This window comes from Maylandia zebra, linkage group LG5 (genome assembly GCF_041146795.1).
Source record: "Maylandia zebra isolate NMK-2024a linkage group LG5, Mzebra_GT3a, whole genome shotgun sequence".
In the NCBI taxonomy this organism is placed as follows: domain Eukaryota; kingdom Metazoa; phylum Chordata; class Actinopteri; order Cichliformes; family Cichlidae; genus Maylandia; species Maylandia zebra.
In genome coordinates, this window is record NC_135171.1 from 8,677,155 (window position 1) to 8,703,411 (window position 26,257).

At 41.8% G+C, this 26,257-nt stretch overlaps 1 protein-coding gene across 6 annotated transcripts in view; it reads right to left on the minus strand.

Moving 5' to 3' along the window:
* The window catches only part of sox13 (SRY-box transcription factor 13), a 51,927-nt gene that overhangs the window by 9,215 nt on the left and 16,455 nt on the right, over nt 1-26,257 (minus strand). For 3 of the 6 annotated variants that reach the window (XM_024802634.2, XM_024802635.2, XM_024802637.2), the window contains exons 2-11: nt 12,977-13,193; nt 12,739-12,841; nt 10,954-11,040; nt 8,590-8,762; nt 8,125-8,193; nt 7,880-7,994; nt 5,480-5,556; nt 4,745-4,910; nt 4,132-4,250; nt 1,494-1,599 (exon numbers count right to left, since the gene is read on the minus strand). In XM_024802634.2, coding sequence (XP_024658402.1) covers nt 1,494-1,599; nt 4,132-4,250; nt 4,745-4,910; nt 5,480-5,556; nt 7,880-7,994; nt 8,125-8,193; nt 8,590-8,762; nt 10,954-11,040; nt 12,739-12,841; nt 12,977-13,192 — 1,231 coding nt within the window. In that variant the 5' untranslated portion in view covers nt 13,193. Of the gene's footprint in view, nt 1-1,493; nt 1,600-4,131; nt 4,251-4,744; nt 4,911-5,479; nt 5,557-7,879; nt 7,995-8,124; nt 8,194-8,589; nt 8,763-10,953; nt 11,041-12,738; nt 12,842-12,976; nt 13,194-22,012; nt 22,088-24,346; nt 24,429-26,257 lie in introns of those variants that run through there. The other 3 variants (XM_076883687.1, XM_014413056.3, XM_024802638.2) reach the window with 3 other exon arrangements.

Genomic DNA, 26,257 nt, shown 5'->3' on the forward strand with positions numbered 1-26,257 from the left:
ATTGGTGAAAGTTTCTCTTCACCCACAAACATCCAATTTCATATGATTCACATTCTCCATCCTGACGTTTAAACCAAAGACAGGAGTTACTAAGCTTTACAAAGATAAGGTTATTACTTTGATGAAGCTAAATCTGAAGGTCTTGGATATTGTATTTTCATCTTTAAATGTCTGTGCCATATTCTGATGGCACATTAATAAAGCATGTTTGGAAGAAAACATTTCTGCTAATCGTGCTATTTCCCAGAAACAAACAACATTAAACAGGCTCTCCTGATTTAGCCAAGTGGTTGCTTTACCGAGATCAACATCTGAGTGACAGTAATGCCTTTGATTAGTATTTTTCCAATATGGAAGTAAGCTAATATTAGCTTGCATACATGAGCTTGCCTGGTTGCTTCTAGGCAATGCAGATGAGCATTTAGCTAGCTAGATTTTGACAGTGGCGCTTAGGGGAGCGATAAAACAGGTAATTTAATGGGCAGTATTGCAGACTATTAGCTTGGACAAAAGGGAGCCAGAATTCAAGTTAAAGTCACACTAGGTAATTAGCACCTTTTAGTGCTAAAATTAAAGTTAGCACTTGCTGTGTCGATTAGCTCTATAGTGTAATGATATAGGCATATGCCTAACATGTGGAAGGTTCCTGATTAGAGTTCAGAAGGAGACATTAATCTTTTAGAGTTTGCATCAGAGGTTACATTGGTGCAAAAAATCTGCCAAATCTAATATCTCTTGTGGTGACTCCTTGCAAATAAGCACAAAGTGCCTTGAGGTGTTTTGGTGCTATGTAAAAAACCTGAATTGACTTCAAAGAAACTTCTTCAGTGTTCACTTTGTGGCTTCTCTAGCGTTCTCATGCCTGCTAGCAATCTGTTAAATGGTAAATGGACTGGTTCATCTAGGGTTTGAGAGTAACGAAATTTCTATTCTCTGTATGTCCTGTACATGTGGCAGAATTGACAAATAAAGTTGACTTGACTTGACTTCTTCTATAACACCTTTCTACTCTACTTAAGCACTCAAACCACTTTACACAACATACCTCATTCACACATTCATACACATTTATACAAGCACTTTTTTAACTTAAACACTTTCTATGTAGCATTCACACACTTTCACACTCTGATGAACGCATCAAAAAGCAACTTAGGGTCCAGTGTCTTGCAGACTGGAGCAAAACTCCAACTTTCTGATTAGCAAATGACCTATTTTACCGTCCGAGCTAAAGCCACCCAATCTAATCTAGGTCAATCTAAACAGGTTATACTGCATGCTACTTCCATGGAGAAAAAAATGCTAATTTTAATAAAATTATATGACTCAATCAAATAAAATAAAATATTTGAATATAATGACAAAGATAAATGGATGGGTACCATAATGATATAATAAGCTATCAGGGCAGCGTAACAAATGTTGGTCTCATTACAACAACAACTTGGCAAAACACAGATAGGCATTAAACAGACTTTTTCAGGGATGCCTACCCTCAGAATCACTGCTGAGGTGGTCCTCAGTGGACGGCAGGCCATGTCTGTTCTCACCTCTCTCACTCTGAGACATCCTCTCATTGCGAGGAGAAACCTTAAAATCCTGCAGACATTAAAAGAACAAAAAGAAAAAACAAAGACATATGAACTCAGAAATGGTCTAAAGTCAGACAAATATTCACACACCAGCACAAAGAGACGATTTAAATTTGCACTGCAGTAAAAAAAAAAAAAAAAAAGGTGACCTAATGTCGAAGAGGAGTGTTCATGGCACACGTGTTACACTGGAGTGCTATTTAAGGTAAAGACATGGCACGCTCACCATATCAGCCGCTGCTTAAATGCAGAGCTGTAAATGCAAAGACAGGAAATGACAACACTATGGAGGAGGAAGAATGGTATTTATTGTTGGAGGGAGGAAAGGTAAAGAAGACAAGGCAGGGACGGGAATGTGGCAACTCTGAATTTGCAAAACTACCACACCATCAGCGTATTATCTGTCGACCATTCCCCGCGCTGTAAAACGCTATTCATCCACATGCAGCGGTGTGAAGCGCAATACCAAAATAGGTCAGTCAACAGTATTGGTGTTAACACAGCCGCCAAGGCGAGATGGAGCAGGATAATGGAGGAGAGGAGGAGGAGGAGAAGGAGGAGAGCCACAGATTACAGTATTACTGTGGACAAAGAGACAGGGCAGGTGGCTCAGTCAATGCCACACTGAGGCCTTTGTGGTATTGTAAGGCTGCAACAGCTGTTGCTTAGGACGGAGCAGAGACCAAAGCTTTAGCCACCTTAAAGAACAAAAACGTAAGAACCCAATAGAAGACCATTTTCACAAGAAGCAAAACAAAATAAACAGCAGGTTCTCGAACAAAATATGCAATTTTGAGATAGTCTAGTAGCACTTACAAACAGCAGTTTACAGTTTACTCAGCTGACTTAAGCTGTAATAATGTGCTTCTGCATGTGGGTGCGGATCTATTGGATACTCAGGAGGAGCGCAGCACCATGTAACCCTAAACCAACCTCTAAATGTCGACCAGAGAAAGAGCAATACACCGTTTACATCAGGAGTCCATATATTTATTTTAATACAGCTAACGTAAACTGAGTGGTGTGATTAAGCACACAAACACAGTCAGTTCTGTACAACATTATGTGAAGCTGTGCTGGTTTAATTTCATAGATTTTAAATAAAAGATGGACGTCGGGTTGTGGAACTGGATAAATATATCAGCTACTTGTAACAAACAAAGAGAGGGACACACAGGTCTAAAGACCGATTGGCAACCTCCTGGCAACTTCCAGCAACCAGTGGTTATGAGGTGATCGCCAGCCTGCCTCGACTCAGGCGTTAGGCAGGTGGTCTGCGTTCTTAAAAAACTTCTGAATGCGAATGTTGCTGAAAGGTTAGCGTGTATAATATATATATATATATATATATATATATATATATATATATATATATATATATATATATATATATATATATATATATTTTTTTTTTTTTTTTTTTTTAATCCACACTTATAAGCCAGTCAGAAGCGTTGGGAAAAATTATCCTACAGAATTTGTGATTTCAGTCCATAGTTTTATTTATTAGATGTTTATTTTGTAAATTACAAGTTCATTAATTATTTATTATTGACAGAAGTTGGTGGAGACATGCAGAACTAAAAGATAGCTAATATTTAGATTTCTATGACTATGACTATGGTTCTGTGGCAACACTGGAAAAAAACAACACACTATGACAAAGGAATATGTGGAAGGATATCACCAAAGCAACATTAATCTGCGACATGTTTTTACTGCCCCCGTGTGGCCAGAACGGGGGCAGGTCTATGATCTAGACCAGCGGTTCCCAACCTTTTTTGCGCCACGGACCGGTTTATGTCCTACAATATTTTCACGCACCGGGCTTTAAGGTATTGCGGATAAATACAACAAAATAAAACCAGTACCAGTACCAAAAAAAAGATTTATTCATAACACAGGGGGAAAAACCCAGGGAGTTAACGATATAAACTTTTTTTTTTTTAAAAAAACGATAAAAACCCTGAAAACCATAAATTTCACACCCGAGCCTCAACTCTCGCGGCCCGGTACCAAACGACTCACGGACCGGTCCGTGGCCCGGGGGTTGGAGACCGCTGATCTAGACTTCACAAAGGCAACCCATCCATAGGAAAACACTGGGATGGAAGCACTTTTGTAGCTAGCTAGCAGAGACAAATTTAAAAAATAATATTGAGTTGACTGCCCAGTACAAATTCATGTGGTCTCGGACAGACGAAAAAATGAAAACAAATTGCAAAATATACTTGGGTGGCCTTCAGGATACCTGGGTGGGCCCTAAGTAAAGTCTATGTGTGGGAAACACTGTAAAGTGATGTGAAGAATTCTCAGGTAAGAGACTGAGATAATGCTACGACACAAAACACGTATTAAGTTTCTTTGTGTGTGTTTTGTGCATTTGTAGGCTATATGCCACAGTGTTACTAGAGATAGCCTACAGTGAAACCTAACCTAAAAATGGCACAGTATGTACAATGGCAATTTCCAGAACGAAGTCCGTGTCTTAAAGTGGCTCGAACACACCGCTCTAACTGGAGTTTAAACATTAGCTCACCGGCTTTCCACCAACTTCTCTCTCCCGGTCCCTCTCCCGCCCCGCACTGCCGTGGCTCCTCAGGAGCTGCTGGGCATCGTGGATAGCCTGGGTGACCACGTCGCCGTCTCCCAGGAAACCTGCAGACAAAAACAAAGCACGAAGAGGAGAGCACAAAATGAGGACCAAGATAATTATGATGATGAAGGAAAAGAAAATGAGACAGAGGAAGGTAAAGTGTCAGTTCTCATCAGAAGACCTCCTCTAGAAACACATCACGGATCTTATGAACAGATGATGATTAGTTTCATATCCTGCTGCTGGAAATGACAGTTGAAGAATGCAATCATCCTCTTGTGGAAAAAGACGACTGCACAAAGTTTTAATTCATTTCAGCCACTTGCTCAGTATTTACTGTATTTTATACAAAATAGAGAATAACTGTTTATGAGTATCTGAGCGTCCTTTATTAATGCTTAGTTTGTCGCACTAAAGTCAAAAAAGTTATGTTCGTTGTGCTCAGTCTCCTTAAATCAACAGTGAATAGATCTACAGGAAATATGATGTGCTGCAGGTTAACGTCAAATGCTTTAATGCTTTACCATGCAAAGCAGTGTGACTGTGTGCAACTCACTGAGCGCAGATCGTGGTGGACTGTGGGAGATCTCTCTCTGGAGATCTCTGGGTCTGTATGCCCCCTGCAGCGCCAGTGATCCCAGCTCCAGGCTCTGTGGACTGGGTGTCTTCCCCAGCTCCAGACCCTTGGGCTTGGAGGTCAGGTTCAAGGGCTGACTTGCTTCCTAAACACACAGCAAGAGCAGATGAGCAGGGGTGGGGCTACTTCGACATATTCAGGTGAAACCGCAAAGGCCAAGGGTGTGCGTGTATTCCAGCTATGCACGGCACATTTGGCATGTCGGAGCAGATCTGTCACACCTTTGTAGTATTTTTTTTTGTCTTTTGTCTTCAAGTTATCCTCCTCCTCTCTTCCCTTTTGTTTATTTAAGCTATGTTGATCTATCCCTGCTTGAGAACCTGCCGTGCAAACACGAGTCGCACTACATTTACACACACACACAAGCACACACGCACGTCGAGAAAACACACACCTATGGCCACACACATTAAACCTTCAACAGAGGGTGTGGTGTATTCCTAAAGCTTTTCAGCCTCCCAAATACCAGAAAAGGATATTATTTGTTCGCTCCAGAAGACTTCACTTTCTTTAAGCTTCCTAAAACCACACACATGCAGAAGGTACGCACACCATACAGCAAGCAAACACAGCCATAATTCCCTGACTTCTCAGTAATGTGCTCATATAAAGAAGTGAGTTGGACAAGGTATGCACAATAAAGTGATACTGTACCTGTCGGAGGGAACCACTGCTTCTCTTCACGGGGGTGGGGTGAGTGTTTGACAGTAGCTGCATGGAGTAGTCCATAGCTGTGAAAGGTTAAAATTAAAAATAAATAAATGACCATTCTTAATGCATCGATTTAAGGGTTAAGAACGAACAGCAGTTTTAGACAGAACCAAGTTTAAAAGTAAAACTATTAGCATTACTATTATCATTAGCCTGTTAAAAAAATTGTTTAGTTACCATCCTAACGGACCAAGCAACATGCTAGCATTTTATGGGTAAAATTAGCTTCACTGTAAAGCCTGTTGCAGACACTGACAGCTGGAGCCACAACAGCCAAGCAGCCTTCCATGGCTGGGACTCATGCTCAGCTGGTGTAGTGCACTGTAAAGGCTTAGTGGTAAAATCCACGCAGTCATCAAAACATATGCACGGACCCTCGCCCTTGATGACCAAATTTATGTCACGTGGACCCATCAGACCCAAGCGGACCACAGCAGACGTGGAGAGTATACTCAGAGCTTAAGAAAAAAGGACATTAGCCTAATTTTGTTAAGGTGTTTATTTCAGCTCTTCACCTCCATTAACTTGCACTCACTGAGGACTATCTAGGATGAAATGCAAAGACTCTAATCTGGCCCAGTGGACGGCTTTTGAAAATGTGAAGGAAGACATAGACTCTGGGCTTTTAACGGTATTTTCATAAGTTTTACAGCTTTTCCTATTGAAAAAAACCCACCCCATCCCAACACTGCCATACACGCCACACCAAAGTAATTAAAGTGGTTTCTTTGTCTTTGTTGGACATCCCTGTCCTACAGCCTTACATTCATTTTAGCATTTAAATGTTCACTTCCAGCATCATTAGCCATGAATCCACCATAATACGAAGGCAGTTTGTTTATACAGAATATCGAGTGCAGAGGATAAGGCAATATCACCTCTCCAATGGCAAATCTCAAACTATTGCCAAGATAAATTTGTGATATAGCATTTATTCAGCTAAGGTTGAATAATAACGTGAGTAAGTGATACAGTCATTCTGAGACAGTAGATGTTTTGTTACAGTTTGAGAATTAACATAATTTGCGCATGGCCAAGTGGGAGTTGCAGGGAATGTCCCCAAAATACAATGTCCAGTTGATACGTGAGGTTACATGCAAATGTCCAAACAAATAAAAGATCTGAGCAAAATGAAAGCAAAGGGCTCAAAGTTTCACTCCATGCATATTGTTTTTAAAAACGCTCTGGTTACTGCTGACCTCTTCTACACAGCCCAGCACTCCGACACATTTTACATTCATGTGTCAAAACATTCAGAGCCGCTCACGCACACGTGCGCTTCTCGATATAATGGCTATCCTTAAATTCCACCTACACTGTTTTAAAGACTGGCCTTGTGTCTTTAAGTTTGAAAAGATCCACAAGCACAGCTTTTAAGGCTGGTGAAAGCAAGCTTCTACAAAGCTGTGGCGTTCGAAGCCGTGGCCTCAATAGCCTGCTAACTGTACAAGCATACGTGTTTGAAAGGTACATTCAAGCACTGTTGCACTGGAGTCTCACGGATGCCTTTCTAGTTCCTATAAAATAGCCCCTGAGTTGAAGTACATAAACACTCAGGGATGGCAACTTATGGAGCTGTACTGATGGAGATATCTTTTCAGCACAAAGTTTCTGGCCTTCAAAGCTTGCAGTCATTGGTAAGTAGAGTGTTCATTCTTCCCACACAACAGGGTGCATAAGAAAAGACTTTGAATGAATTGACAAAACACAGTGTTCACTAAATCAAGGGAATCCTTGGAGGATTATTAGCAGGTCACAGCAGTATTTGAAGAAGAATGTAGTATACAGCATGACCTTATTGAGCCCTCCAGAAATACTTTGATTTGCTGGGAGTTTCTCTGACTAAAATGGACCATCAGTGTCAGTGTTGTGTTTATTACTCAGTAAAAGTAACGTATTACACATGATTCATTACTTTTTTTAACCCAAGGAATAAAGTAATGCATTACTCTGTGGAGGCAGAATGCCCTTCACACAGGTCAGCCCAGAGGTTGTTAAAGGACACTTCTCTGAAAGTTACTTTATACGGTTGCAAACATGTTTAAATATGAGTGATGGATTAAAGATTACATAATGTTAGAAAGAATATTACCTTGTTGTTGCCGTCACAACTTTCCAGTGTTTCAAAAGCCTGCCTGCCATTGCTAGAAATGTCTGCAGTGTTTGCCTGATATTCCTTAAAATTACGGATACAGAGCGGTGTTCCTAGATCCCACAGCCTGAGTCAACAACTCTGCCCCAACAAAGCAGCTCCGAGCTTTCTTTTAATGCTGCACTGCTGTCAGCCTGCATATGAAAAAATAAATAATAATAAAACTGAAACCTTTCCACTTGATTACTCACTCGGCTTGCAGGGGATCGGTTGCAGTGGCAAGGTCATCTGGGGGTCAGAGTTGACCTGGAGGGGTTGGGTGGTGGGGTGGAAAGCTGGAATCATCACGTAGGGCATGTTCACCTGCTGGGACAGAGCAGGACACGTGCACGTTACAGACAAGCCCCATCCGTCTCACACATTCATTTATTAATCTCCCACTCTGCTCCTTGAAGTGATTCAGGAAGATGTGCGAAAGGTCGTGAGAGGAGCTGACCTGGATCTGCTGCTGAAGCAGGTTGATCTTGTGCTGCTGCTGGATGAGCTGCTGCTGCTGCTTGGCGATCTGAGACACAGAAAAACGAGACACACAACAAGTGAGCGCTAGCCTGTATAAATTCTAACGATCAGCCATGACGCACGCATGCGGCGGTTCATTTATTCCCAGAAAAAAGCTGGCGAGTGCGTGCGGTGTTCTCCTTCTGTGGACTTGTGTGAAAAAAGGCACATTAGACAAAGATCTTTTTTCAATTTCGGCCATCTAATTTGCCTAGTGTTTGTATGGAGCAAGAACACAAGCACCAGTGCACACAGGGGCTTTTCGTCTGTTTGGTCAGAAAGGCCCTTTATATTCTTTATCAAGATAATACACAGCAGAGAGACAGAAATTTGTTTTGAGATGTCCACATGTTTGCATGTTCTGTTGAACTGGGTGAGTGATGCAAAGATCTGGTAGAGATACCTGTTCTTGCTGTTGCCGAGCCAGCTCCATCTGCTGCTGCTGTTTCTCCAGCAACAGGGCGGCCATGTTTCTCTGCTCAGAGTGGGCTCCCAGGAGCTGCTCCCTCAGACCACTCAGCTGGTTGATCATCATCAACAGCTGGAGCTCCTTCTCTGCCAGAGATTCGGGGGTACCTGGTGGGAGGAGTGGGAGGCTTTGTGTTTTTATGCAGGATAAGGCCGTTTTTTTTTTTATTCCTTCTTATTCCGTTTTTGCTTTAGTAATGTCTCCAACTATCACCATTATTATACCGGAGGGATAAAAAAAATACTATTCTCTTCTTGTTCTTACAGTTTTGTTATATAACCTCTCATGTTTTCCCATTTTTCCCACAAAATTTCTCAAAACATGAAGCTTTTCTTCTCTTTATAAAAGAAAAATCATATTTTTATGGTGAATAATATTTTTCAGTTTTACAAAAAGATATTTTTGCTTTTATTAAATTAAATTTCACAAAATACAAAACTTTTGTCATTTTTATGAGACTGAGAAAAATTTCTTGTAATTACCTAAAAAGGTAATTTTTTCCTCCACAAAACAATATTTTCAGCAAAGTTTTTAATGTTAAACTTTCCCTCTTTTAAAAACATCTTGTTATAATAACAAACTTCTCAATCTCACAAAAACCTTTCTAACTTTCACAGGATCATTTTCAAATGTAATATCTTGTCTTTTATCTCCTCACACCCTCCGTGGGTCAAGTTTCACACATTCAGAAAAACCAAAATCTCAAAGAAAAAAACCTGAAGCTTCTTCGTAACATGTTGCTTTATGTTTCCTATATTTCAAAATCAATTGCTATCTTGTAATCTCATAACTGCTAGAAAAGGATGTTGAAAGGGTTGAAACTGATAAGCATCTTTTTTCCCCATTTTGCAGAAACAAGCTGTTATACCAAACTGCTTAGATCAGAAACTGTAGATAATGTTTGCAGGACAGACGCGTCCTCACTATGAAAATGAATCTTTCATCGCTGCCAAAACTACAAAGCCAATTCCAAAAATGTGTCAAATGTAAATCTCATAAACTTGTCTTTTATTCACTGTAGAGACACATTAAATGTCTGAGCTGAGAAACTGTAAAACTTCAAAATATCTCACATCTCAAAAAAAAGTTGGGATGGGAGCACCAAAGCTGGGGAAGCACTTTCCAGTTAGGTTAACTGGCAGGAGGTCAGTAACATGACTGGTTATACAAGGAGCATCTCAGAGATTCCAAGAAGTACATCAGAGGATAACAAATCTGTAAAAAAACTGCAGCTACAGATTTCAGAATAATGTTTCTGAATGCAAAGTCAGAAAGATTATAAATATACATAATATCATTAAACGATTCAGCGATTCTGGAGGATTCTCTGTGTACAAGAGACAAGGCAGGAGGCCACCTCTGAATGCTCGTCTATCTTCGGGCCTTCTGAAGCTGGACTGAAGCAAAGCGCAAAACTGTTGTTAGATCAGACAAATCGAAATTCTGAAAATCACAAATGCCACTTCCTCTGGTCTAAAAATGAGAAGGACCATCCAGCTTGTTATGAGCAAGCAGTTGAAAAGTTTGCATCCCTGATGGCACAGAGGTGAATTTATCAGTTTGCACATCTGGAGAGGCACAACTAATGCCTCAAGGTGAAACAAAAAACGCTGAAAAGAAGACCCAGGACTGCCGAGCAGCTAGAGTCTGCTATCTCTCTGCTCAGTTCTACCAAGTGGTAAACATGGTGTGGCAAATGTGGGTTTATGATAATCATTACATTCATGTGCAAACAAATACTAAAAAAAGGGATCAAATAATTCAGTGAAATGATTGAGATAACAGCAGCACACATGTGCTGTGAGTGTGGTTATATCAGTGAGACGGGCACAGTGACAGCCAGCACTGGATTTCACTGGTGTGTGTGTGTGTTATCACTGTACATATGAAAAATATTACATTGTTAACCCCAGAACACACACACGAGTTTTGTAACGCCATCACTACACTTTGTCCTTAATGTAAATATGTAAGAAAAATTTCCCCTTGTGGGACAATTAAAGGATTATTCTATTGTATTCTATTCTATTCACTTTCGCATGGGTGAAAATTTAGGGTTAATTAAGCCTTCACACACACACTGGTTATGTTTTACCTTTAAAAAGAGGTAGAAGAAGAAATATCTACATATCTTCCATCTAAATGTCAAACCAATGGTTTGCCACATGCTGCTGTATGCACCAAGCTGTTATATATGATGCTTTTAAATTGATAAAACAAATGAGAAATAGAATAGAAAAGCTGTAATTCATACGGTCTAATTGTATATGTACAACATTTGTAGTGTTTGAAACTAACCTTTCAGCTGTCCTGACCCCACTGTGCTTTTATCCAGGAGTTTGTCCTTCCAGTCAGCATTCAGCAGCTTCTCAATGGTAGGCATCACTGTTAAGAGAACACTAATGGTACTCAGCGGGACCGCAGTGGGCAGCAGTAGATGGCATGAAAAATATATTCTGTCAAATAAAATACATCTAACACTAAACTACTTTCTGAGCCTCTCTTCTGCTTTTCTAATGGCATTGATTGAAGAAGATGTTTGAGGTGTCGAAGGGCAGAGGTTGTTTGTGCATCAGGGAGAAGTTCTGAGTGTTTGAGTGGATCAATATTTGGACAGAGAACAATTCAAGGTCAGTGACTGGAGCAAATTTGAGAAAGATTTAAGGCAAGGAGTGCAGGCTGGTTAAAGACTAGAGGGCAACGAGAGTCTTGCACGCGGCTCAGAGAGAAGCCCTTCACTCCCGACCAAAGAAATTGAACACAATCACACATACAAAAAAAAAAAAGCCCCTGAACTCGTTCAGGAATCCAAACAACACCCCCGCTTTGTGAGACAAACCATCACTTCCACACATCGATTTTAAGCAGACTGCATTGTTTAATGCTGAATAGCAGCAGAATGTAGCGCTCTCAAACACGTAAGATATGGAGTCATCAAAGTCTGAGATGGGAAAATTATATGGACGTGTGTGCGAGTAAGAGAGAAAGACTCCCACAGAAGGTAATAACACTGAGGTGCAGAAAAGAGAAAGGCTGAGGGCTGAATTGATACTGTCTGAAATCCAGTAAATACTGAGGCAAAACTGTTAAGTGCCAATCCGACTACATGCTAACATCCAAACAGCTTGGATCTAAAACGTTACTCTCAAGATACACAACTGACAATTTTAATGAACTTAAGTATTTATGCCTTCCTGAGCCTGGTTTTATATTAATAATAATAATTAATAATAATATATTATAAGTTTTTTCCTGTTAAAATTGAGTTCTTCCTTCCCACAGTTGTCTAATCCTGGTTTGGCTACTAACCGTACGACCGTTGCTGTAAACTGGCATTATACAAGCAAAACACACATTCAATATTTGCATAAAACACGAGTCAAAAATGACATACTTTACATGTCAGTGACTAAAGCTTGTTTTGCTAAGCTTATACCTTCAGGCCTCATGCTTGTAGGCAGGCGTGACAATGATATCATCTAATTGTCGGTATCTGGCTGTCTGCGAGTATTTGTGCTGTCTCTTATAAAACTGGGAAAATATTCTTTGCAGAACATTTGTAAGTAAAATTAATGTATGTATAAAGTACTTTGCTAAATTGACTTAGCAAGTTTCAATGACTAACATTAGGGCCACCCTGTTAAATGAAATGCTCCTGGTAAATACTCGACATTCAACCCCAAATTGCTCCTAATAGCAGGACAGTTTCTTTCCTTCTTGGGAGGTTGACTTTGTTCTTTATTCCGATCCCTGTGAGCTGTTGCTACAGCAACAACAACTCTACTGGGGGTAAACAGATAAAACCAGCACAAGACATCAACCCATAATGGTACAGTCAGTCACCAAGTAAATTATAAATAAGAGTATGATACAAATAAAACTTTCTCTTGAGTTAAAAACAGCACGCAATCAAACAATCAAGAAATAATAAAACTAGCAATGAATCCTATAATTACATATTATTAATATGTATTAATTCAATAGGCTAATGAACATCAACACCATGGCAGACAGAACTGACTCTCGGTTTGCACCTCTGTGGTTGTAAATAAAGTTTTGAAATGGCGTTTGCTTTTGACAGACCTTCTTTCAAGTTGGATTGTCCCTCTGATCGATCATGCATCCTAGGTTCCTTCAGTCCCATGGGGCTCTGTCTGTGAGGCAGGTCCTTCCCTGGAGATCCCTCCTGTCAGGACAGAAAAGAGAACCTCAATTAAAATCTCACCAAGAACATGCAAATATACTTTATATTTTGATATACCAATCTATGACACATTGTTGACTTCCTAAAATTCCCTGTCATGCCTTTCGTAATCCTTACTGAAGGGGAGCGAGACAGTGGTGGGGTCAACTGGCGAGCCTCGAGGGGCTGAGTTCCTGACCAATCACGCGAAGGAGACGTTTTACGAAGTTCGCCGCTGGTATCCATTGCAGCCCCTCCCCCAGAGTCTTCACGTTCTACTTTGACACCAACGCCTGCCATGTTGACATCCCCACTGGAGTGAATGTGAAGTGCTGGAGGGCTGGGCTCAACCATTCTGTTGAAAGACAAAAAAAAATACACAATACTAGCTGTCATTTGGGTGTGGTGAGGTTTGGGCACTGGGTAATCATCTCCCAGTTCTAGATTTGGGAGTAAACATATTGACAGCAAAGAAGAAAAAATAATAGAAAATTTGTTGGTGGAAAATTTCATCCCTTGCTGTTCAGATATTTTATTTAGACTAAAGCTAAGGATGAAAAAGGAATCCTTAGAGGTGTGTCGGCAACTGGGCTAGAGACTCTTACAACTATGAAGCTTTATGAACGGTCATAGGGAAAATAAACAATATGGTCTTAAACAGAAGTTTGTAATCAAATACTGCTATAGAGCATGATTAAAGCAAAGAGGTGTAAGCTGTGCATAATAAATAATGAGTACTATGAGCATTTATACTGGATACCAACACTTATGCGATCTTTTACTCCAAAAATAATTCGGTTTAGCTGTTTCCCCATTATTTTGATTGCTGTTACTTTTACAGGCATGCACACAAATATTCTACCTCTCAGATAGCCAAACCATTTGGTTGCCATTTAGGGTTTTGGATATTCATTTTTGTTCGTTTGTTTGTTTTGTGACATTTACAAGGTTCAAGGTTCAAGGTTCTTTATTTGTCACATGCATAGTTATACAAGTATAACACACAGTGAAATGTAGCCTGACACGCTCCTCGACATGTGCAAAAATTGGGGGGGGGGGGGGGGGGGGGGGGGGGGGGGTGTAGAGGAAGAACATTATATATATATATACAGACATATAGTATATACACTGGGTGAATGTGCAGTAGTGGCAGCAAGCAGGTGAATTCTGTACATTAATATGAATAGACATCTGACTATTTTACAGGATAGACAATATAAACATATTTAAAATTAAAGGAATTGAAATGTACATTGTGCCTTGGTTTAGAGTGTCTGGAAGAGAGTCCTGTCTCAGTCAATTATAGATGATGTGAGAGGGCGGGTGTGTGTGTTTAGGGCACGGATGGCTTGGGGATAGAAGCTCCTCTTGAGTCTCTCTGTCCTTGCCCGGAAGATGCGGAACCTTCTACCAGATTGCAGAAGTTGGAACAGTTTGTTGTCAGGATGGGACGGGTCCTTCAGTATCTGCGCTGCTCTAGTCCGGCATCTCCTGGTGTAGGTGTCCTGAAGCGCGGGGAGAGCAATCCTGCAGCAGCGTTCTGCTGTACGGATCACTCTCTGGAGAGCTTTTTGGTCCTTCACACAGCTGTTCCCAAACCACGATGTCATGTTCTGTGTGAGGATGCTCTCCACAGCGCCTGTATAGAAAATCCTGAGGATCTTTGGAGAGACCCTGAACTTCCTCAGTTGTCGTAGGTGATACAGGCGCTGCCTAGCCTTTTTGGTCTGGACCTGAATGTGGGCAGCCCATGTCAGGTCTGAGGAGATGTGGACACCAAGATACTTGAAGGACTGCACCCTCTCCACTGGAGCTCCATTGATGATGATGGGCTTGTAGTCTCTGTGCTGACCCCTTCTGAAGTCCACCACCAGCTCCTTGGTCTTGCTGACGTTCAGCTGGAGGTGGTTGTCCTGGCACCACGATGCCAGATTCTTCACTTCATCCATGTAGGCCGCCTCATCGTTGTTGGAGATGGCACCCAACACCACTGTGTCGTCAGCAAACTTCACAATGGTGTTGGAGCCATGGGTGGCCACACAGTCTGAAGTGTAGAGGGAGTAGAGCAGTGGCGAGAGGACACATCCCTGAGGGGCTCCTGTGTTGATGGTGATGCTGTTGGAGAAGCACCTGCCCACCCTCACCACCTGAGTTCTGCCAGTGAGGAAGTCCAACACCCATGCACACAGACGGCTGTTGAGTCCCAGATCCCTCAGCTTTGTGAACAGTCTGCAGGGCACTATTGTGTTAAACGCTGAACTGTAATCAACAAACAGCATTCGCACATAGTTACCCTGTTTCTTGTCCACGTGGCTGAGAGTGGTGTGTAGGACGTGGGCGATGGCATCCTCTGTGGATCTGTAGGCGAACTGCAGCGGATCTGTGGTGTCTGGGATGGAGGAGGAGATGATGTTCTTCAGCAGCCTCTCAAACACCTTCATTACTACCGAGGTCAGTGCAACTGGCCGGTAATCGTTCAGGGATGAGGGTTTGCTGTTCTTGGGCACAGGGATGATGGTGGATCTTTTGAAGCATGTGGGGACCACAGACTTCGCCAGGGACTCGTTGAAGATGTAAGTGAACACACCTGCTAGCTGGTCAGCACAGCAGCGCAGCAGACGGCCGGTGATGCCGTCTGGCCCCGCCGCTTTCCTTGTGTTCACTCTCCTCAGTGCCGCTCGGACGTCATGCTCCGCGATGCTGGTCACCGGTCTCTCGCTGATGACGTCACTGAGAGAGCTATTCTGCCTGACCTCCGTCAGCACCCAGTCTCTCCCAATGCTCATCAGGCACATCTTCCAAGCCCAAAAAACAGTATCAGGACAGCCTTACACATCAGTAGTACCTCACATTATCCCTCCAAGGTTTAAGTCATCATTAGTGATATCCCTAACCCTAAACCCTGACTCTAAGCAATCGAAATATGTACTTTTTTATTACTCTTGCAAGTTTTAGCATATCTAAAATTTTAAAAAAGGACTTTTGTAAAAAAAAAAAAAAAAAAAAGATTCTTATTGGTTTTCCATAATTAGATACAATTTTCTTATATCCTGCTTATAACTTAATAATTGCTACAAATAGCTAAATCAATTTGTGACATTTCTGCCTCTTAAAGGAAACCCTAATTTTGAGGTGGTAAATTTAAGAAAAAAAGGTGACTCCTGAATTCAGTTTTGAGAGTTAGGTGGTGGTTGTGTTAAAGTGTGTGTGTGTGTGTGTCTCCCTCAGTTTGTGACAGTGAATAATGAGAGGTTATAGGGGAGGGAGACAGACAACGCCTCAGTGAGGAAGAAAAGCAGAAAACTGAAGAGGGGACAGGTTGAGTGAGAGAGGTTTGAACCAGAGTGAACTTGAACAAATCAACTCAGGGTTGTGTGCATACGTGTTATTTCCCAGCTCTACAGCAGGAGGAAAGAAAAACACAGCAGACAGCAGAACAAAACAAACAGAACACACAAGGGCAAAAAGTGCACATATATATAAAGAGGCAGAAAAAAAGCCATTGTTGGAGCCGGGGAACAAAGGAAGCCGAGACAATGGGGGAGAGGCTGACAAAAGCCGCCGGCCGCAGGAAACAGGCCGGATAACAATGCCAGCGGAATGTGCCGACCAACTCAGGAACATGGCAAAAAAAAAAAAAAAAAAAAAGCGCCACCGTTCTGCGGAAAGCATAAGAATGATTAGTGCCCCCCCCTTAGCTTGCACACTGTGTTTCCAAACAAAGCCACCTGTCTGCCAGGGTCCAAGACTCCAAACCTCAGTGATGTATATGCATGCGTTTGTGTGTCTGTGTGTGTGTTAAAAGCTACAAAACACAGGTAGAAACGTTGTGCACCGAACTCAGCTGCCATGTGGTCACAGAAGAGTTGTTTACAGTCTGATTTTAGCTCCAAGTAATGGATAGAGAGTGCAAGCATTTGCAGGAACGTCCGTGAAGTCTGTTTGTTTCCTGAGACCACAAGGACTTGTCTGCAGATAATTTACATCGCAATGCACCAACTACACTACGCTCCAGGTGGCAGATTTCAAAGAACTATAACAGGAATGAATAATTGGCCGTCAGCTGTACATGTCTGCAACGGAGCATAATTCAGGTGAAAAACTCAATGGGTGCAGTTGCTCTGCAGTTGGTACTAGTCCAGCAAGCAACATCAAGCAAATCTAAGGTTATTATGTGGTGCAAGAATAACCACAGAAAACTATTGAGATACTTTGTCTACTGGAATAATGTTTAATTTAATCTTCAAGGAAATTGGCAGAATAAACAGCTAAACACTTGAATTTCACTCACTACTATGAGCTTGTTTTTTTAGGAAATCCTGACAACTAGATTAAAAAATCTTTAAAGATTGATATTTGTCTTGAACTATAAATTCAGTTCGTCGATAATAAATGCCACACTTAATTTTCTCAGCAGATGACGTGGATTCCTATGACCTCTTGAGAAAGGATAATGACAACTTGGACCAACTTGAAGAGGGCGATTTCCCTTTGCAATTCTACAAAGGCTGCAGTGTCAACCCTGTAAAGTGAGACACGTCCCTTACTTACCTGATGAGTTTAATGAACATATTTTGTTTATGAGAACACCAGCTCAACAGTTACGCGGCCCTCTGGGAACACTCCCGAAGCTCCTGACCGGCCCCTCTGCCAACGCCAAGCAACATGAAAAACACATTTCCAGCACTCTAGGAAACACACAGTAATGTTGTTGGTGCATTTTAACACAAACCCACCTGCCTGGCTAGGCTCTAAACCTGTGTGAATGTGTGTGCATTTATGACTCGTTGTGTTTTCAAATCACAAAGCGATAAAAGAAAATCTAATTTACACAGCTGACGGTAACTAAAAAGCACAATAAACACACCTGCAAGCAGGGGGATCACCAGCAATTGAACTCATTTGTTGCCACCTGTTTGATTACTCTTGGTTTAAAGATGATATCACACTCATTTGTATATCTTTCATATTAAAAAAACAACAACTGTGATTTTGCTTCAAATTTTACTGCCTGATTGCATTTGTTATCTGTCATATTTGGGAAAAGTTACCATCAGCTTCAAACCCACAACACTGTTCATCAGCCTAATCCTGTCTGACGTCTGCTTTCAGCTGTGGTGTGTAGTTTTGTAGGGTGTTGGGAAGGAACGATTGTGGAGGGATGGAGGTGGGAAACTGTTATAAGCGAAAACCGCAGCAGTCACCGTCCATGTGGTGGCGAGGGGCTGATTGCCGGAAGAGAGGGGGTGGGAGGGTTGTGCGCAGGCGGCAGTGGCAACATACCGAGCTGAGTCCCACACAGCAAGTTATTCCTGGGTCTTCCCTTCACGTTCCACAGGGGCTGGACCGCAGAGCTGCCACAGGTGGCTTTCACACGCCTCTGCACATACTCTGTGTGTGTGTGTGTGTCAGCAAGTGCAGAGGTATGCACAGAATCTCAGAAGGCCGCACTGTTGTTGTCAGCGAGGAATGTGCGTCCAGGTGCAAGCATTTTTACAAGCACAAAGGTACTTCAAAAACAATACAATTTGTGCCTTAGGGTGAACAATGCAAACCAGTCAAGGTTATCAGGTTATCGCTTGCCTTCACATCTCTCTCTAGTTAAACACACACTTAGCCTATCTGTACTGACTGCACCTACGTGGAACCTGACCTTGTGCATACATGTATATATGCGGTGTGTTGCATGACTTAAATAGCACTGGCTTCTTCTAAGGTTATCTGATTGAGGCCTGTTTTTCAACCACCTACGGTGTTATTCAGCTTTTATAGGCGCTCACCACATGCTGCTAAGAAATCACAATGAAACAGACCTCAGAGCAGCCAAGAGTTGTTTTTTTCACGTTTACTGAAAAATATTCCAATTATAGTTATATAATAGACATGGACATGATGATGTGTAGACTTTCAGCTTTCATTTGAGGGTACCCACATTCAAATGGGAAGAAGGTTTTAGGAGTTTCAGCTCCTTAACATGTGCCACCCTTTTTTTAAAGGGACCAAAAGTAAATGCACAATTAGGGCTATTTCATAGGCAGGTATGGGCAATTCCTTTGTTATGTCATTATCAATTAAGCAGTAAAAGGCCTGGAGTTGATTTGAGGTGTGGTGCTTGAGTTAGAAGATTTTGCTGTGAACAGACAACATGCGGTCAAAGGACCTCTGCATGCAGGTGAAACAAGCCACCCTTATGGTAAAATGGTAAATGGCCTGTATTTATATAGCGCTTTACTAGTCCCTAAGGACCCCAAAGCGCTTTACATATCCAGTCATCCACCCATTCACACACTGGTGATGGCAAGCTACATTGTAGCCACAGCCACCCTGGGGCGCACTGTCCGGCTGCCGGACACTGGCACCACCGGGCCCTCTGACCACCACCAGTAGGCAACGGGTGAAGTGTCTTGCCCAAGGACACAACGACCGAGACTGTCCAAGCTGGGGCTCGAACCGGCAACCTTCCGATTACAAGGCGAACTCCCAACTCCCAACTCTTGAGCCACGATCGACCCTTAAGCTGAGAAAACAGAAAAAAACCCTTCTGAGAAATTGATACAGCATTGATACAGCGTTTGTTACATTCTGAGAAAGACAGAAAGCACCGATGAAGTCAGCACCACAACACACAATTCTGGAAAAATATCCTTTGGATAGATGGAACCAAGGTTAACCTCTACCAGAATGATGCCAAGAAAAAAATATGGAGAAGGCGTGGAACAGCTCATGGTCCAAAGCCCAATGGCTTGGGTGTGCATGGCTGCCAGTAGCACCAGGACACTAGTGTTTATTGATGATGTAGCACAGGACAGAAGCAGCCGAACAGATTCTGAGGAGTTCAGAGACATACTGTGTCTGACTGATTGGGCAGTGTTTCATAATAAAAATGGACAATGACCCAGAACATACAGCCAAAGAAACCCAGGAGTTTATTAAACCAAAGAAGTCAAATATTCTTGAATGGCCAAATCAGTCACCTGATCTTAACCCAAATGAGCATGCACTTGTTGATGACTAAACTTTAGGGTTAGGCCCACAAACAAACAGCAACTGAAAGCTGCTGCAGTAAAGGCCTGGCAGATCATTAAAAAAGAGGAACACTGCACAATGCCACTGCTGTACTTCTAGAGTTCTAGGGTTCTTGGCCCTCAGGGTCCCCCCATGCAGTGCTCCGAACGTTATTTAAGCGTCTGCCAAATGCTGATTGGTTGACAAGGAAGAAGCGTGAAAAGACGTTAAAGATCAAAAGTACAGCATGAAAAGCACAGACAGTGGCTGCAGTGGACACTTTGCATAGTTTAATTCTTTGTTCCACTTCAGCTCTTTGTATGTTAGAACGTCACTTTTCGCTTCAGCAGTTTGACAGACCAACAGTGACACAAGCAAGAATAGCCCATGGACTGGCTGAACGACATACTTTGTTCACTGACGGCCAGACCGACCATCCCTAACCATCTACACACTATGAGCAAGCTCCTCTTGCTGAACCATAAATTGACTGGAGACCCGAGAAGTTGCATACTTTGCCTTGTGGCAAGTTTCATCTCTTGGTAACATGCTCTTCTTTGTGGACAAAAATATTAAATAATTATATTAAAGAAAGTATTCTATTTCTATATCTGCAAGTTATTAACTTAACCTAACTGCTTAGAAAACAAGCAACTGCAGTTTTTGCTAGTCAAAATTAAAGAGACGTATGATTCCACCTAGCTAAACAAACTAGAATAAAGCTAGCCAGACCTAGCGTTAGCTGATAACTACCACTAGCTCTGGCTAGCTTTGTTATTAATTAATAATTCCTAGCTCTAGCGTCATTAAAATACGATCACATTCGACAAAACACGTAATTAGTCTCTGACAGGAAGGATTCGGGGAGTTGATCCTCTGAAAGCAGACCACAGTGGCCTCGCTATCCAACCACAGTCATGGCTGCGCTGTTCCAGGACTACCCGCTGCGAGCTGAGCGCTCCCGCCACAACAGACAGGGAGGGGCTGGAGAATGACAGGGAGAGAGCATACCTCTGTCCTCTGACAAAAATGGCCTCCTTTCCTTTGAGCACTCAAAACACTGAAACGTTATACTTCCCATGACACAAGAATCACTTCACACAAAACCTTCAGTTACCCAACAAGTTGTAACATGTAAAACCCAACATTTCCCCCCAGGAGGCTTGGCAATGCAAATCCCTTCTGTTGTTCTCCCTTTCTTTTCTTTTCTTCCTTTGTTTCTTTATTCTTTTCTCACCGCTTGTTTTTCTTTTCACCTTACCCCTCCCAACAAGAGCAGGCTGCTGGGTTTATATCGTCCTTGTCGCTTTCTAACTGCTGCCTGAGGCAGAATAGCACAGAATGCACAATAGACGTAAGAGAGAGTGCCAGGAGCCATTCTCAGCAGTAGCGAGCAGCAGGATAAAATGTTAGACATCTAAAGCAGCCTACTTGGTGATAAACAAATAAAGACATTCTCTTTGTCGGTAGTGAGACTGACAGCTGTAATGGCAGAAGGTTCCTTCTGCCAAATGCAAAAAACAAAAACACAAAATCACTTACTTATACTTGGCTCAGGCACAAGAATCTATCAGGTCAAAAAAAAAAAATGCAACAAACAAAGAAAAAGGTAAAATAACTCAGACCCTGATCTGCACGAGTTTCCGTAGCCAGTTTCATCTCTGAAAAACAATCGCATTCAGGAAATTTTCTCACTTGTTGTTCAATTGTCAGCGGTGTCCCATGACCGAACTCACACTATAAGTTTCCAACCTGCTGTGCAGTCATGTTAAGACAAGTGCGAACCAATGTACAAACAAGTGTTTGTGGATATGTTTTGCAGCTAGCACTATTTGATTAGGGATGATAAAACAATTTAGCGTTCCGCACCAGCTATAGAGCCAGTGTGCCCACAGGGCCTGGCTCGGCCTTATCACGGCAAGAGCGTCAAGCAAAACATTACTCAAGCAAACCACATCACCAGTTCAGTCAGTGGTTGTGCTTCATTAGTAACACGGAGCATTAAAAACACACATATTCATTTTTTTAAAGAAACATGCATCTCCTACTTTGATCAGTGTCTATTTAAAGGAAAAGCAAGACTGAATTAAAAGATGTTCACAAACACTTACACAAGCACACCTTGGACTCTCACCTATCCATCTACCCTCTGTAGCTGTCTGTACTGACCTGGTAGTGCAGAGTGGAAGTGAGGAGATCCAACAGCGCTCCCTGACTGGAAGAACTGGAAGAGATCTGCTGACACAGGTCATAGTGAGTGTTTCTCCCTCACCGGTAATGCCTGTCTTTTCTACTCTTCTGTTACCTCTGACCAGCCCCCCCCCAAGAGGGGAAGTACAAAGAGCCTGTTCAAATCCCATCGTATAGCCGCCGTGTTTGCATAATTAGCATGCTGTTTGCAGGTAACCTTTGCTGCTTACAGACGTGCATGACACTGATCGGACCTCAACCAGCCAACAGGTTTGATTGCGGTGTGATAAGCACATTCACGGGCTTTAGACACTTTCGAACACAGTCGGCTTTATTCTAGGCTTTTTATGATTTCCAGGATGTGTGGCGGGGTGGAGGGGTGGGGGGACAGAAAAATGCCGGGTGGGTGGTTGTAAAGGTAAGGGAATAAGGCAACCGGTCACAACGAATCAAAGAGACAAGCAAACGATTTTAAAACGAAGCAAAAAAAAAAAAATTCTTTAAAAAATCTTTACCCTACTATTTACCGAAACCTTTTTAATCAAAGCTCCGATTGCTTTATCGTGATCAGATCATTTGATAAAGCACAAATTTCAACATTTTGATGTACAATGCAGTATTATAAAGCCCCCTCCCTCACTGTTACCTCTCATTTTACATTGTTGGATGTAGTTTGGTCTCTGACTCCTGCGTGCAAGTGGGGAAAGGAGCTCCACAATTAGTTGCCGTAAGTGCACAGTGGTGTATAGTGCAGAGGTAATCTGATCGGACACACTCAAGCTGAAAATGTAGGGAATTCTGGTGTGATGCGAGATACAATATCAGCCAGTTTGGCAGCGCTGCGAGAGTAGTTTTTTGAAGAAAATAAGTAAAGCTTCAGTGAGGTAACAATGTTTAGTCAACTATGTTGTAAATAGATACAAGTAAGCAAACGCACCTTTATGATGTTCCACAAAGGTTACATGGGAGACACACATGATTTTACTTGCCCTCTTTTGTTCCGAGCACTAATTATCTCCTGAAAGATAACAAGAAGCCGTTCCATGTGGTCCATATAGCAACGTGATGATGTTTGTCATTGTGAAGAGAAAATGTGTCGTTAATAAGAACCTCTGCAATGCCATGTGTCTGTCAGCGTAAACAGTTAAAGGTGCTGGTGGGGATTCAACCTCAAAGGAACTGGATACTCAGTTATTTCCCAGCACAGAATAGTTCTTGTTCTACTTGTCCCGTCAGGCATGTTACTTTATTCTTTACATTAGGCGCTGACTACAGCCAAAGTGAGCCATTAAGCCATTATGCTGAGGTGCATCGTAAACACGCCGTGTTTCATGACCTGTGAGTGGCCAGTACCTTTGTCCATATAGTGTATTATGACTTGATGTGAGGTACAGAGTATCTAGAAAGTTTGCACTCATGCAGCTTATGGATGCATGGCAGTGTTTTCAGAAATTTTATCACTCAGTCCGCTCATCTAAATATAATCATCCCTGACTTGAGAAAAAGAAAATAAACATCTCAATGGCCTAAGGATGAAAAATTCAAACTCTAGAAACCAGTGGATGATGTCAGGTGAGCAAGAAAAAAACGAAGACATGTACTGCAGCTTATTGTGAGCATTCCTTTGCAATTTGTCTCACAATTGCAAATCACACTTTAAACTCCTGAATTTCAAACATGCACACAGTTTTACTTGACTTACACACCTTTTCAAGCTCTACTTCTCTGGATCTCCAACAGTTTAAGTCACTTTTATTTAACACTACCTGGCTGCTTTCACATTCAAAAGCTGCTTTTCAATCACATTTCAAGGCCGTCCAACACAACACTTGTACTGAACACTTGTAAGATCGCGCTGAGAGATGAGGTCTCAAAGATTTGTGAGAGTATGTTTTGGTCTTGGATTTTTTTATTTTTTTATTTTTTTTAAATATTGGAGAGGTTTGGTAACATGTGGGTACACACACACACACACACACACACACACACACACACACACACACACACACACAGCAGCTTCCTTGTGTTGCTGACTGGGCCTCATTAGAGAATGAGCTCTTAGGACTGGAGACACAAAAGCCTTGCTCTCTTCCTCTTTCCTTCCCCTCTCTTCTTCTGTTCTCTTGGCCTTTTGATGTCAAGAGTACTGAACCATGGTGCATAGTCCAAAGAATAACCTCATCAAGCATACACACACAGTTTTCCAATTTTTTCAAGTTTCTCTTTTTTCCTTTTAGTGTGCAATGAATGCGTGTGTGTGTGTGTGTGTGTGTGTGTGTGTGTGTGTGTGTGTGTGTGTGTGTGTGCACATACTATAAGTCCTGATAAGTTGCTGTTGTTCTGTGGTCGTTGGTCAGTTCATCACACACAAAGAGCAGTGTTGGGAGCTCCCGCACTGTGATAGAGTGATAGAGACATCACAAAGACTACATTTTACTCCCCTTTTCCTCTTGCAGCTCAGGGGCTGCCCCTCAGGGGTCCACCCACTGCACTGAGCACACACACACACACACACACACACACACACACACACACACACACACACACACACACACGCCATTCCATTACATCTCTACATCACCTCGTACTTGCAAATGCAACAAATATAGATTTAGTGGAGGTTACGTAAAGAGACACAACATGAATGAAGACATTTAGCAGAGATGCATATTAATTCGTACACTGTGGAGCAACTTTATTGTATGAAGACTGAGCTCTGTTTGGGTTGGAAGTTTAAAATCCATATTTAATAAAGGGAAGAAAATAGTTACAAGAAGGGCACACATCACAATAGGGCTGTGCGATATGACCAAAATCTCATATCCCGATATAAGAATTCTATCGTCTCGATAACGATATAACTCAACTTGCGTGAAGTGTTTCCAGCTTTGCATCGTGTAGCTGGAGTCGAGTGTTTTAACCGATGCATGAAACGATACATTTTCAGACATAAGTTGTAACGGCCGCCGTTTTCTTTGTGAGTATTTATTACACGGCGTGCTGCGGGGAAAAAGCCTGTTCTAAGGTTTGAGTCTATGGTTTATTTTTTAGCACCTGACGGCTCTTTTTTGCTTCTCATCCGTAAATAATCTGCTCTTTCACGTGATTCAGTGTATTTTGAAAAGTCTCAACAGGATATTGAGCTTTATTGTGAAAGGCTTATGTGGAACATAAACAAGCGGACACGCGATGGTTTTACCGTCGTTGTTGCTAACGACAACGCATAAAAACAGGCACTTGTCCATCTGTAGTGTGGTTATATAAAATATAAGAGAAAGAGAGAACTTTAAGAAATTAATATAGCCACTACAGTGACCATCAAAACGATGAAAAAAATATTGCTGTAAACAGTTTATTTTGCGACACCACGAAACAAACGATAGCGTAAAATGAAACGATAGACGTTTTTATATCGTCATCCGATATATATCGTTATATCGAACAGCCCTACATCACAATACATTTGAGAATCAGCAGCGGCACGAACGAGCGAAGAAAAAATGTTTTGCATGTCAGATAAGAAAGCAAGAGGATTGAAAATCTCATACACACACCATGAGCGTGGCAAGAAAAACAAAATAAGTCTGCTTGCTGGCCCCTGAATAGACTTCCTGACAATCTGAGGTACTAGAATCATTCTATGCACTGCTCATGGTGTTTGTGGCATACATGAAGTAACCTGCAGTAGAAGAAACTCATGGGGAAATATATTCTGGCTGTGAGCTAATCAAACGAAATGACACACAAGTATACCTATATTTATTCGTACAAAGTAGACATCAAACATTTTCCTAATTTACCATGAAATGAAAAATTCTGCTATCAGAAATTTAAGATAGCATATCTAAAGAGTTTCACTTACAAGAGTGCCAAATAGTTTAAATATGATACTAAATGCTGCAGCAAATACATACTGTATTTTTCGAATTATAAGACGCATTAAGCGAAACAAAACAGTCAGATAAGTCAAACTTTACTCAACTCATTCTTCCTGCTTCCTCCACTTGCGTACCATTGATTCATTAATGTTGAAGTCTCTCGCAGCTCGTCTGTTCACGTGTTGTTGCAGTTTATTAATGACTAACCTGGTATTGTGGATGGATTATCTCAGTCGTTCTCCTAAATGAAGTTTGGTCCGTTTACAGCATCCTGCCATGCGATTGCATTTGTCCCTAACCATCGGGAACCCTCACATTAATTTTTATCGAGTGGAAAAAAGTTGGC